Source organism: Trachemys scripta, chromosome 6 (genome assembly GCF_013100865.1).
Source record: "Trachemys scripta elegans isolate TJP31775 chromosome 6, CAS_Tse_1.0, whole genome shotgun sequence".
NCBI lineage: Eukaryota > Metazoa > Chordata > Testudines > Emydidae > Trachemys > Trachemys scripta.
Window position 1 is genome coordinate 87,490,478 of NC_048303.1, and position 11,731 is coordinate 87,502,208.

The 11,731-nt window shown below is 43.1% G+C and overlaps 1 protein-coding gene across 1 annotated transcript; it reads right to left on the minus strand.

Annotated features, from left to right (window-relative positions):
• Positions 1-847: 847 nt before the first annotated feature.
• LOC117879580 (monocarboxylate transporter 7-like) lies at positions 848-5,948 on the minus strand. The gene is made up of 2 exons (XM_034774852.1): positions 5,157-5,948; positions 848-1,256 (listed from the first exon to the last, which is right to left on the minus strand). The coding sequence occupies exons 1-2, from the start codon at positions 5,740-5,742 to the stop codon at positions 1,030-1,032; spliced, it is 813 nt and encodes a 270-aa protein (XP_034630743.1). The 5' UTR covers positions 5,743-5,948; the 3' UTR covers positions 848-1,029.
• Between the last annotated feature and the right edge of the window lie 5,783 nt (positions 5,949-11,731).

The window sequence follows — 11,731 nt, forward strand, 5'->3', positions numbered from 1 at the left end:
GTGGATAGGCAGGATATAAGTGTTGATATATGGTCAGAATTAAGGCTGTTGAGAGAACCTTAATTACAGTGTCCTGACTTAAAAACATTGGGGAAAATCTAACCCATCTCCACTACCAAAATAACACAGTAGTTTAATTTCTGTGAGGTGATCCTCACAGAAGTTTCATTTGCCTGAGTTCCCTTTCACAGGTTTTACCATGGTAGGAGTGATCCAGCCCTATGAGATTAAATTCCTTTTCTCCTTCCCCATACAAGTGTTTTATGTTACTTCTGAGCACTGTGGTTCCCAAAGGGATGGTCCCTGGAGACCTGGCTGGTTGCATGGTGCTGGTTCCTCCACCTTAATTGTATCTAGGACAATGGGTGAGGGGGCTGAGCTCTGACTGGGGCCCATAGGCACTAAATAATATAAATAATAACAGACCTTAAAAGACATTAAAATACATTAAATTCTTGGTCTGCACAATAATGAATGAGTGAGAGGAGGTGTCCAAGAGACATCTCACTATCAAGGGACAGTCCACACTGTGAAAAAGTTTAAGAACTGTTCTCCAGCTCTATTCTACCTGCTGCATGGACTCAAAATATTGTCAATAAATATCATATTATAAATAAAACATAGGGAGTGGGAATTGTATTGGGTAAAAAATTCTGTTAAGATTTTTGCATTTTTATTGCCATTTTGTGTGTACGATCCACTTTTGTCCTCCCCACCCCACCCCAAAAGAAAAAAGAAAACAATCTAAAAACTGCATCTTTTGGGTTACAAATATACATTTTATAATTGTATAATTTGAATTTTTGTTCAGATGAAACTGCAGCTTTCACATTCAAATATGTGAAAAAAAAATTTTTTGCATGCCAGTTGTTAACACTTTTTTTCTGAATTTTGCATAGTCCTACACAAAATATCAGCAAGAAATTTGTAACACCACTTCGATAGCCTTGGGGGAGGGGAAATCTGAAAAGTATTAAACTAAAACATTTAAATAAGCCCCCAAATTTTCTCAGAGATAAATTGCGATGGTCACACTCCCATATTTTGTTCTTGACACTTTCCAGTCTTAAATTTCAGGAAATGGAGGGAAGGGAAGAGAAGGATTTGCTTCTTTGGTTTAGTGTCTGTCTGGGTCTCTTGCTCTTTCTTCTGCTGGAGTTGATCTATAACAACCAAAAATACGGTAGATATGACGAGAGTGGCTCCTGCTATGTAGAAGCCTGCACTGTAATTTTCTGCCATGTCCACAATCAGACCTGGTGGGAAAAGCAAATGACAGTGGTGGTGATTTGTCAGGAAGAAATTAATGGGAATTGCTGAGAGAACTTATTAAGAAGAGGAACACCTTTTCTTTGCATCTGTTTCATCTTCTGGCTTTGTAAGGGTTAATTCACCAGTTTAAGAAACTTGTCATGACCGCAAATGTAGAAAAGGTGTAGGCCCATATTTACAAAACGAGTTGTCTAAATTGCTCTGTTTGCAAGTGCACCCATCATGCTTGCTGATGGGCTCTTTGTTCAAATGCAGTGGGTAACTGTGTGTGTAAGCATCTGTTAGTGGGTGCAGTCACGAGTTCTGCAGGTGCAAATTTGGGGTGCAACAGACAAATGCCTGGGTACAACTTAACCAGTCACAAATTCACTGCCACAAAATTTGGCTACATGGACTATGCAGTATCTGACTGCTTGTTACTTAGAAGCCAATAGTACCAGTTTGGCTGGCTAGCATCCCAGGTTTTGAGCATCTGTCCTAGTGAATTGGTTTCCCACCTAATTTCCAAGAACTGTACAGCAGGCAATGGTCTCCTACTGTGCTCTTTGCTAGTTGCCTCTCCCTCAGCAGCAGCAACTACTGCAGAGTGGGAGGATGCAGAGTGCTAGTGAGACCACAAACAGGGACAGGAGGCAACAAAGAGCAGGGGGAGGTGTGTGTGGGGGGGAAGGGAACAATCTATGGGAGGGTAGAGGGAACAGAAATTGGGAAGAAGCCATGTAGGGAAAGGAAGAGCAAAGGGTGAACCATAGAGGATAGAAGGGAGAGCCCTGAGGGGCAGAGGTGAGCAGGTGAGCCATATGGGTATGATCCGAGAATAGAAGTGGGGCCATTGTGGGGTGGAAGAAGGAAATGATAGATTTTACTTAGATGAAATTTCCAACAATTGAGTGGCCACTGGAGGGTTTGTGCTATCTCTGGTGAATCCTGTGGTGTTTTCCTGACCCTCCTAAGAGGAATGTCCCCTAAAATTCACCAAATCAGTGGATAGGAGCCTCATTGTGTTCAGTGTGTTAGAGAATGTAATGTAGCTATTTCCTCCTCACGTACATGTTGGCACTAACTATGCTAGTGTCAGACCTAGACCAGCTCAGATTAATATGGGGGATGGGGAAAAACATTAACACTCGTTAGATCCCTTTATTTGTGAGGAGCCAAGCTTAACTCTAGGGCAAGCAAGTGCAATACCCCTGAAGTCAATGGAGTTTGCACCTGCTCACACCAGGGCTGAAGTTGGACCAGTGACACCACTTTGTAAACTAAGTGCATGGTATTTTCTGACTCCCCTCAGGGAGTGTGGGGGCTCCACCATTTTCTCATCCACTCTTGCCTCAAAGACCCTATACACTCAGCAGAAAAGGACCTATGGAGATATGTTTTGCCATATCAGATTCTATTGGTGGACTACCAAGCCTGATACCCCGTCTCAAATAGTGACTAATGATCTAGCATGCCAATGTGCATATGCAGATACAGTCATCCAAGGGCAACATGAAGCTCTTCCGTTGGAATGTGCTGGGAAGAGTACTTCATTTGAAGTATCTGTTATAACATCAGACACTATATAGCTGCAACTCTCCGTGCTAACCGCAGCAGAGACTATTAGATCACCCCTATCGTAGTATTCTTAAAAGGAACAGTTCAAAGCACAGTGTACTTTATCCCTTATTTTGTGTGCTGGTGAAAGATGCCACCAGGCTGAGAGCTCTACAGAATGAAATTCTCTGTTTAGCCACAAAACCGGGGGACAGCACAGATAGTGGCACATTTATATACATAAAAACAAACGCTACAGTATTGTGCTGTAGTTGCCAAGTGCAATGCAGTGTTGCTGTTGTAAGGTGGTATATTTTTAGACAGTCACTGGAGAGCACTGTAGTAGTTTTCAGAAGGGGAGTGTGAGCTTCTCCATGGCACCCTGCTAGTGAGTCTCAGCCCTGACCTGGGGAAGAAGTTGGTCCGGTCTTCAGGTCCATTCTGTCTTAGCTTCTCTGCTGTTTAGGACAGTTTATTTTTCAAAGAATCATAACAGTTAGAGAGAGAAGAAACTCTTATTTCTAGCCAGGCTTCAACAGGGCCTGCAGATACCACAGTGACAGGTATGGCATAAGAACATGAATGGATGGATAGGATATTGTGGGTGCACAATCATGCTGTGGCAGTGAAATGCAGGCACACACTCACATCCATCTCTAGACAACTTCCTGGTTTGCTAATGTAGTCAGGTAAGTTAGACTGCTCAATAGATGCAGTTGCAGATGTAGTTAATTGTGCCTAGAATGCCTGAGGCCGTCGGACCAGAACTATATGGAAAAGGGCTCTAAAAATTTCTTACTTTCTGAAATGGTTCTGTTACATGGGACTGATTCAAAGTCATTGGAAAGACTCCCGCTAAATTCAATGGCCTTTGAATTAGTGCTCATATGCATTGGCTTACAATCACATTGGCCTTTTCTCTGCTGTATCACATGGCAAAATTATATCTACTTTGCTGTCCATTGCAACCCCAAAGTCTCAGGCAGCATTACTGCTTAATATCCTGCTTGGATATCTGTTTTTCTGCACTCTTTGCACTTGAATTTTTCCAAGTTAAATTTTTACAGCTTCTATTTCTACCCATTCAAGGTTTCTTTATGTGGCCTATCTCTTCCCACTAGTTTTTGTGCCACCTCTCCATTTAATATATTGATTGGTGAGATGCTGCCAGAAAACATATTGGTATGTCTAGTAGCATTTCCTTAAGATGCACGTGTTGCACAGCCTAGGTAGCCAAGCTTTGAGCTGAGGTTCTCTGCAGTAGGCCAGAAGGGGCTGGAATCCTCCCACAGCTGTTACCTCAGAGCAGTACCAGCCTTACTCTGTGGCCAATACTACAGTCTCAGGGCTGCAGTAGCCTCCACAGTTCCTACCGTGTAATCATGGCTATATCCCCCCTACTCTGTTTCTCCAACAAACGTGCTCTCTATGCTGGGAGTCCCACAGAATTGGACTCCATGGCAGGGGAGGCAAGTTATATGAGCACGTGGTGCCCATGTTCCAGGAATATTCAGAGCCTGGGGGCCCGGCTCCACCAATGTTCGGGGCTGGGTCTCTCCCCCACCCCCATCTGCCGCCCCCAGGTGATTTAAAAGGGTCAGGGGGCCTCCGACCACCACCACCAGCAGTGCAGCGGGGCTAAGGCGGCTCCCTGCCCAGCCTTGCTCTGCACCCCTCCTGGAAGTGCGCCGCCCCCCCCCTTCCCGAGCGCCAACTCCGCAGCTCCCACTGGCTGGGAACTGTGGCCAATTGGAGCTGCGGGGGCGGTGTCTCAGGGCAGCAGCACACAGAGACCCCCTCAGCCCCTCCACCCCACCTAGGAGCCGCTGCCAAAGGGGTGTGCCGGTCGCTTTCGGGAGCCGCCTGAGGTAAATGCCGCACCCCTCACCCACACCCAACCCCCTGCCCCAGCCCAGAGCCTGCCCCTGCACCCAAACTCCCTCCCAGAGCATTAAGCAGGTGTGTGTATGTGTGTGTGTGGGGGGGGACTTGGACCCATTCTTGGCACCACCAAAAATTATACCAACCTGCTGCCCCACCTGCTCCATGGTGTGCAGAGGGCATGAATGCCGGCAGGAATCCTTCCACTCTCCCACCAGTTTCACTGCTGGGAGGGCCCCACACATAGGGAGGAGAAGGGACAAAATTTTCTCCATAGGATTTAGTCTGATTCTTTGTATTATAGATTTTGTAGCTCAGTTAACTAGAGATGGGCTTGAGAGATGGCTAAAATCCATATTAGGGGGAAATTTGGACCAGTTCTAAACTTCTCAGTTTGAGCCTATCGCTAGGAAATAATTAGCATTTCACTAATAAGCTGTGTTTATGAAAGTGTCATCTCAACTTACCAGCAAGAGGAGGCCCCAGAAAACCTCCAGTGCTTCGAATGAGCATAAAGAGCCCCAGGGCACTGTCAAAATCTGACATGCCCACGACATCTGCCAGCACTGTGATGTGGATGGAGACTGTCGTGCCAAAGAAAAAACCATAGAAGCCAGTGAATATTGCCAGAGACAGATAATTGTTAGCCAGCGGCAATAGCATCAAAGATGTGCTGATCAGAACAACTGTCATTGTCAGCAAGTGTATAGTCCTAGTAAGGTGGAGGTTAGCATACCAGCCACACAACAACCTGCCCATGAAATCTGCTATAGCCAAAATGGACAGGAGCGATGCAGTCCAAGACTCATCTATCCTTAGGCTGTAGCTAAGTGGAACCAAAAATAATGGGGGAATGAAAAAACTCATAGCAGCTAAAATACCAAAAATGGCATAAAGAATAAACTCCAGTCTCTTCACAAGCATCCAGTTGAATGTTTTTTGTGTGATGGGAGATGCATGTTCCTTGCCAGTCACAGGCACAACCTTGCCGGATGGTCTCTGAGCTTCAGAACTCCTAGCTTCAAGAACACAACGGTCCTTCAGGGGTCGCATCAGTGCTCCACAGACGCATATATTAAGTTGAATGCCACCGATGATCAACAGAGCACTCTTCCACCCATATAAACCAATTAACCACTGAAAAAAAGGGCCAAAGGTGAATGCAAAGGCACATTCCCCAGCACTGGCAATAGCATTGGCCAAAGCCCTTCTGTTAGAGAAATAATGGCTGACAATGCTAATAGCTGATGTCCATGAAAAGGAAATCCCAAGACCTGTATGGGGAGAGAAGAAAAGTTAGACTTAACCATGCTATCGTATCCAGGCAGGAGCACACAGTTACAGCAGAAAATGCTTTCACACTATTAAATCTGTGTTAAATTTCATAGTTAAAATCAGGAATTGTAAAAAGTTATGCTTCCATCAGCAGCATTAGCTCAGCTGTGTTACACATTCTGTATGTTTGTGTCAGGCGTTTTATGACGTTTAGGTACATGTTTAACCAGAACAATAGGAATACAAAGTAGTGCATATAGATAACTTCGCATTATTGTCCTCCTCACTGCACAACTTTTGTCTTTCCAAAGACTACTGACCAATTTGCTACTGGCTGAAACAAGTCATGCAGCTTAAACTGGATACACACAGAGTGAAAATGTCCTGAGCCATATCCATGTGTCAGTCTGAGGTGCATTCAAGTGCAGGATCTGAGGAAGGGAGCGAAGATGGCATTATGACATCTTTATGTGGTCCTCATTCTTAGGACAGCCTGGAAGGATTTGACCTTACAGTTGGTGTAAGCTGGAGCACCGCTAACAGCTCCCCAGGGTAAATTCTGCTGGCCCAGTATTGCCAGATTTCAAGAAGCTCTGGCTCCAGACATGTCTTCTCACACAACCAGGATGGAAGCAGAAATGGGTTACTATGCCAGCTTTATTCCCTGGTCAAGGGGAATCCCCAGCAGGCTGATTAAGCTAGCTTTCCATCCTACTTGCATCATTGGAACAGGCAGAGGATCTGGCCCTGTGGTGCAGGGTAATGGCCCCGTGATTTAACTTATTCTACACAAAGTGCAGCATTAGGGACACATGTTCTTGCACTTCTGCTACTTTTAGGTCCCTCAGATGCACTGCAAAATCCTTAATGCCCGATTAGTTTAAAAATCAAAAGCTGCTGATTTTCTAGTTGCAGTTAGCCTTCATTTTCTCTTGCAACTATCTATCTATTATGATTATTTGCAATCGCAATTTTCTGGTGCGGAGTCCTACCCACATAAATAGGGGGGAGGGGTAAACGTGCATTAAAGCTTTAAAATAGAACCAGTAACATACAGCAGAAATTCAATATATTAAAAAACCACCGAAAAAAATCACCCTAAATGAGGGATCAGAAGTGCAGATGTGTGACATCATTTTGATTGTACCTTGTAGGAAGCCAGTAGTTGTATACATCCAGACAGTGTTGAAACCAAAAGACCCCAGTGTCATTCCTGAGAAAGCCAGGAGTCCTCCAATGATCACAACTGCTCGATGAGTGTATCTTGCACACAGGCTGCTAGCTACTGGTGCTAAAACAACAACAAAATAAGAATAAGGCAACATTAGGACATGAAGCTCGCTAAACCAATTACACAAGAAAGGAGAACATTTAAGGGAAAGTTTACCTGGCATCTGTCTTGTCCAGTATTCTGTTATCTTTACATGTGTGAGGAAAATTAGAGCTGAATTCCATTGTGCTGATCTGAGAGGATGGTTTTGCCCCCCAAATGTAAGACTCCCTACTGAGGAAGGACAGCTCTAGCAGCATAATCAGAATGTGTTCAGGGAGGGGCATTCTGGGGTAGAGAGCAGACTTTCTGCAGAAAAAAAGAATTTCAACATTTCCTTTGTGGAAGAGTCCCATTGAATTTAACTAAACTAATAATATTCTGTAGAAATGACTCTAAGCTTTTAATAGAGAATGAGATCCCAGTTATCTGATATTTAAGTCAAATTATTAGATTTTAGTACTAGAGCATTATTTATCTGCTAAAGTTTGGCTTTAAAACTTCTATAGAAAAGCGATCTGTTACACTCTAGTGCTTACCCAAATGGGACTGTAAAAAACAGTAATTCCATGGGCAGAGAGTTGATAAAACTGACTCCTTCTTGAAGTTGCAAACCTTTTGTAATGTGCTGAGGAGGTGCAGAAGATCCACATTTGACTTGAGGTATTTTTCCTATGTGTTCTCAGATTCAGTCCCTAACTTGTTGGACATCAGGGACTTCTGCATCTCTTGGTGAGCTATGAGAACTTACAACACACAAGAAACAGCACAGCATATATAGTCTCCCTGGGTACTGAGCAGTTCTTCGCAATGGTTGGTTCTTTTGCTGGTCATTCACAACTTGCTGCAAAAATTCCCAAAACTTAAGACCCTGTGATCCAATCACATTTCAGAAGCATCAGTAATGTTTAGATACTCCTCTGAGAGTGTAATCCAATGCTCTTTGAACTCAGTGACTATCTGTTCAGCGATGGCATTGGGCATTGGATCAGATGCTTACTGCCTACCATTTAAAACACTGTTTTATCTTCTGTGTAGTTACTGAAGTGACTAAAAGCTGTGTGAAATTGTATGAAGTTTCTATAATCACTAGAGGGAGCTGAGGTGACACCTCACAGCGTTATTTTATTTTACTTTAAGAAGTAAGGGCTAGCAATTTCATACAAATGAAGGTCCTAAGCTCATAGAAATTAGAGTCTGAGGAGGGAATGCCACTTAGCTCACTAGGTCAAAGTCAGACTGGGAGCAAATTGTTTTCAACTTGTTTAAATACCTATTTATATAAAACCCCAGCAAGTGCAAATGGTCGCTGTTAACATTCAGACATTTCAATAAGATTGTTTATCCTGTATCTTGTTTTAAATATTACAGTAGGAAATCTCTACCCTTGGGTGGGGAATAACAAAGGGAAAGAGTGTGTGTGTGGGGGGGGGGGGGAGGAAGCAATTTGGGGGGGAAGGGAAATGAAGCCACAACTATGCTAAGAGTAATAGTAAAGGTACAGCCTGAAGCTAGGAAATTCATGACTGACTGGATGAATTCTGAACAGACCAACTGGCTTCTTACACAGTAGTCTCAACCTGCTGACTGATGCTAAACATGCTGGGAATGAACAGCTTGATGGGTACATCCTGTGCTGCCTACTATACCTGGAACATCAGTTTATAGAGGCAGCACAGGAGCTACAAGAGGAAGAGTGTGTGTGTGTGGGGGGGGGGGGACGGACACAAAGTATTTGGCCTCAGTAGCTTCAACGGGCAAAAGAGTTTGGAACCACTGATATGTTCTGTGCTGTTGCCTGAGTGCTATTGTTCATGGCCTCTGCCCATTCGTTCATGCACATGTCTAACGTGCAAATCCTGGTGTAGAGTATGGAACAGCCCAAGTTTCTTTGCAAATTAGAACAGGTACACGTGAATAATAGATGCTGAGATGGCTGGTACAGATGAGGCCTTCTGCTGCAAACTGCTCAAGAAAGTGGGGAGCTGCCATTTACTCCACCCAAGGCTGAGTGCTCTACCCACTAACTAAATACTCAGCAGCTTTTTATGAATCTTTGATTCACTGTGGTTAAAGGTAACATTTAGATGGAACAGTTATCAACCATACCAATTATGAGGGGCAGTGAACTTGGTCTAGGGGGATGACTGTATAATATTTACAGATACTTTGCCTTTCTATAGTCTGTTCCATCCAAAGATCTCACAGTGTGTAACTGATATTAATGAATTAAGCATCAAAACACTCCTGTGATGATATGACCCCTACTATATGGATAGGAAACTGAGAAGAGAGACAGTTTATACAATTTGCCTAAGGTTACACAGTGAATCCGTGGACAATCCATAAACAGAAGACAATGCTAACCCTCCGGATGGTGTAGTTTATTGCTGCTATTGTACTGTTGATACTAGCTTGAGAGGACATCATATTTTCCAGGCTATTGTAAGACTGCCCATTTTCAAAGTTGGATGGTTTTGGGGAAAAAAGTTGCCTCAAAGGGTCAGATTGTGGAAAACATTTGTCACCAATTTATTTTGTCCTCCCCACTCCTCAAATACCTCCACATAAAACTCTCTAAATATGGATTTCACAGTTGAGGATAATTTTGGGTTAAAAACAGTTTGGGATAAAAGAAGAACTGACCTGAAACTTTCCCCACAATTGAAACTAACCCTACACCTTTTTTTGAGGTAATACTTAATATATGTGTGTGTTATGTACCCTTAGCTGAAACTAGAATGTCTCATGAGATTCCCAATCACTGGAAAGATTCTGATAAATTCTGACAAGTTTCTGAATGGAAACTTTCTAACCAACTATTAAATCACAAAATTCATTTCCTTATCCCTACACTCTGGCACTGGGAAGAAAACTGTCTTGTATTCATGTAATCTGACTAGCCTCAGAGCCTGCTGAGCAGATGTATTTTTGGAATTGACCCTCAAACTTTTTTTTTTTTTTTTGGTGGAGGAAGTGAATTTGTGTTTCAGAAGGAGCAACCATTTCTCTGGCAGTTTATTTTTATTGTTTTAAATATTTGAACTTGTTTGGGGGTTTGAGATCTTGGGATAAGTATAAGGGAGATGGATTAGTGGGCAGAATTTGCAGCCAGAGACATGTGGAAAAAGTATTTATTAGAAGCCTGTGTAATTTAGTACAGGCTTCTCCAACATATTACATGGTAGCACTGTCATATATAAAGAATGCAGGAATGGGGTACGTCTAGGTCTTCCTTAGTCACTGGCAATTCCCAGCTACTACAATAGCCCCTTGATTGCTACTGGCAATCTTAATAAACTAGTAGGTTGCTTTAAACTGAATTATGCCGTGAGACTGGCTTGGCATGCAGCCAGCTCAAGATTGGGGGAATGGAAAGGTCATGCTTGCACAGAGCTATGCTGCACACTTGAGATCTAGGCCTGATTTTAATTTCATTCAGAGATTTCAAAGTGGGTCAGTATTATAATTATTATTATCCCCATTTTACAGATGGGAAAACTGACACACAGGTTTTTGTGGCTTGCCCCATATTATGAGGAGAGAACCCTGGTCTTTTGATTGCCAAAGTGCCACTATTTGTTCTTACTGAACATTCTGCCTTTCCCTTCATCTTTTAATTTTTGGCAGATAGTAGATATGTGGATGTAGTTCTAGAATTGGATCAGGTGAGTTGAATGTTAGTGTAAACATACCCAGTATTTACTTACTCTGTTACCTTATATACCCCTGTGTGTGTTTGCCCTGGAGGGTTGTGTTTCTGTATATAGTTAGATAGACATGACTTCCTTTGTGTGTCTGGCAAGTTTGTGAAAATACCTAATGAAATATGAATCACACAATAAACACAGAGACCATTGGGGGCAGGAGGGGACACTTTTACTCACCTCCTAAGTGAAACATGGCAATAGTTATCGATGTAATCCAGGAAGTGGTGCTTGCAAGTTCATCAAAGTGCTGTTGAATTTCAACAAAGAACAAACCAAAGGTCTTTAGGACAGCAGTGGTAAGGCCCATTACTATGAAGGCTGACACCACCACAACCCATCCGTAGCCACCATCTGGTAGGCTGTTTACTCCACCCTGCATCTTTTCTATAGCTTGAGTTTTCTTTCAGATTTTCGTGTGTGAGGAATTTTTTTGTAGTAGCTCTGCAAAACAATAAAAGGCCCAGCATTAAAGAGATGTCACCCACTTCTCTGGAAATGACTAGTGATCAACTACAGGCACAGCGCTCAAGCAAAGAATAATGTGCATTTCAGTAATTTTGGTTTAACGCATTCGCTGAAGGGTCCGTGAGCTGGGAAGCAGGAGTCTCAGAAGAGGGAGAAAAAGAGCAAGAGGACAGGGAGAAAAGGATGAAGAATGAGAAGACAAATGAGGAAGTAGAAATGGAAAAAAGAGAGTGAAAAAGACAGAGGAAGAGATGGGCATATTCTTAAAGAATGGAACCAGTGAGCCAGCTCATTCTGAGCCTTCAACAGCCCCAGCTTGCCC

Excerpts from the sequence above, each read along its gene's own strand:
- LOC117879580 (XM_034774852.1), bottom strand. The coding sequence starts at position 5,742 with ATGCGACCCCTGAAGGACCGTTGTGTTCTTGAAGCTAGGAGTTCTGAA. Across the intron at positions 1,257-5,156 it reads TCTGGGGCCTCCTCTTGCTG|GTCTGATTGTGGACATGGCA; the intron begins GTAAGTTGAGAT and ends TTTTCCCACCAG.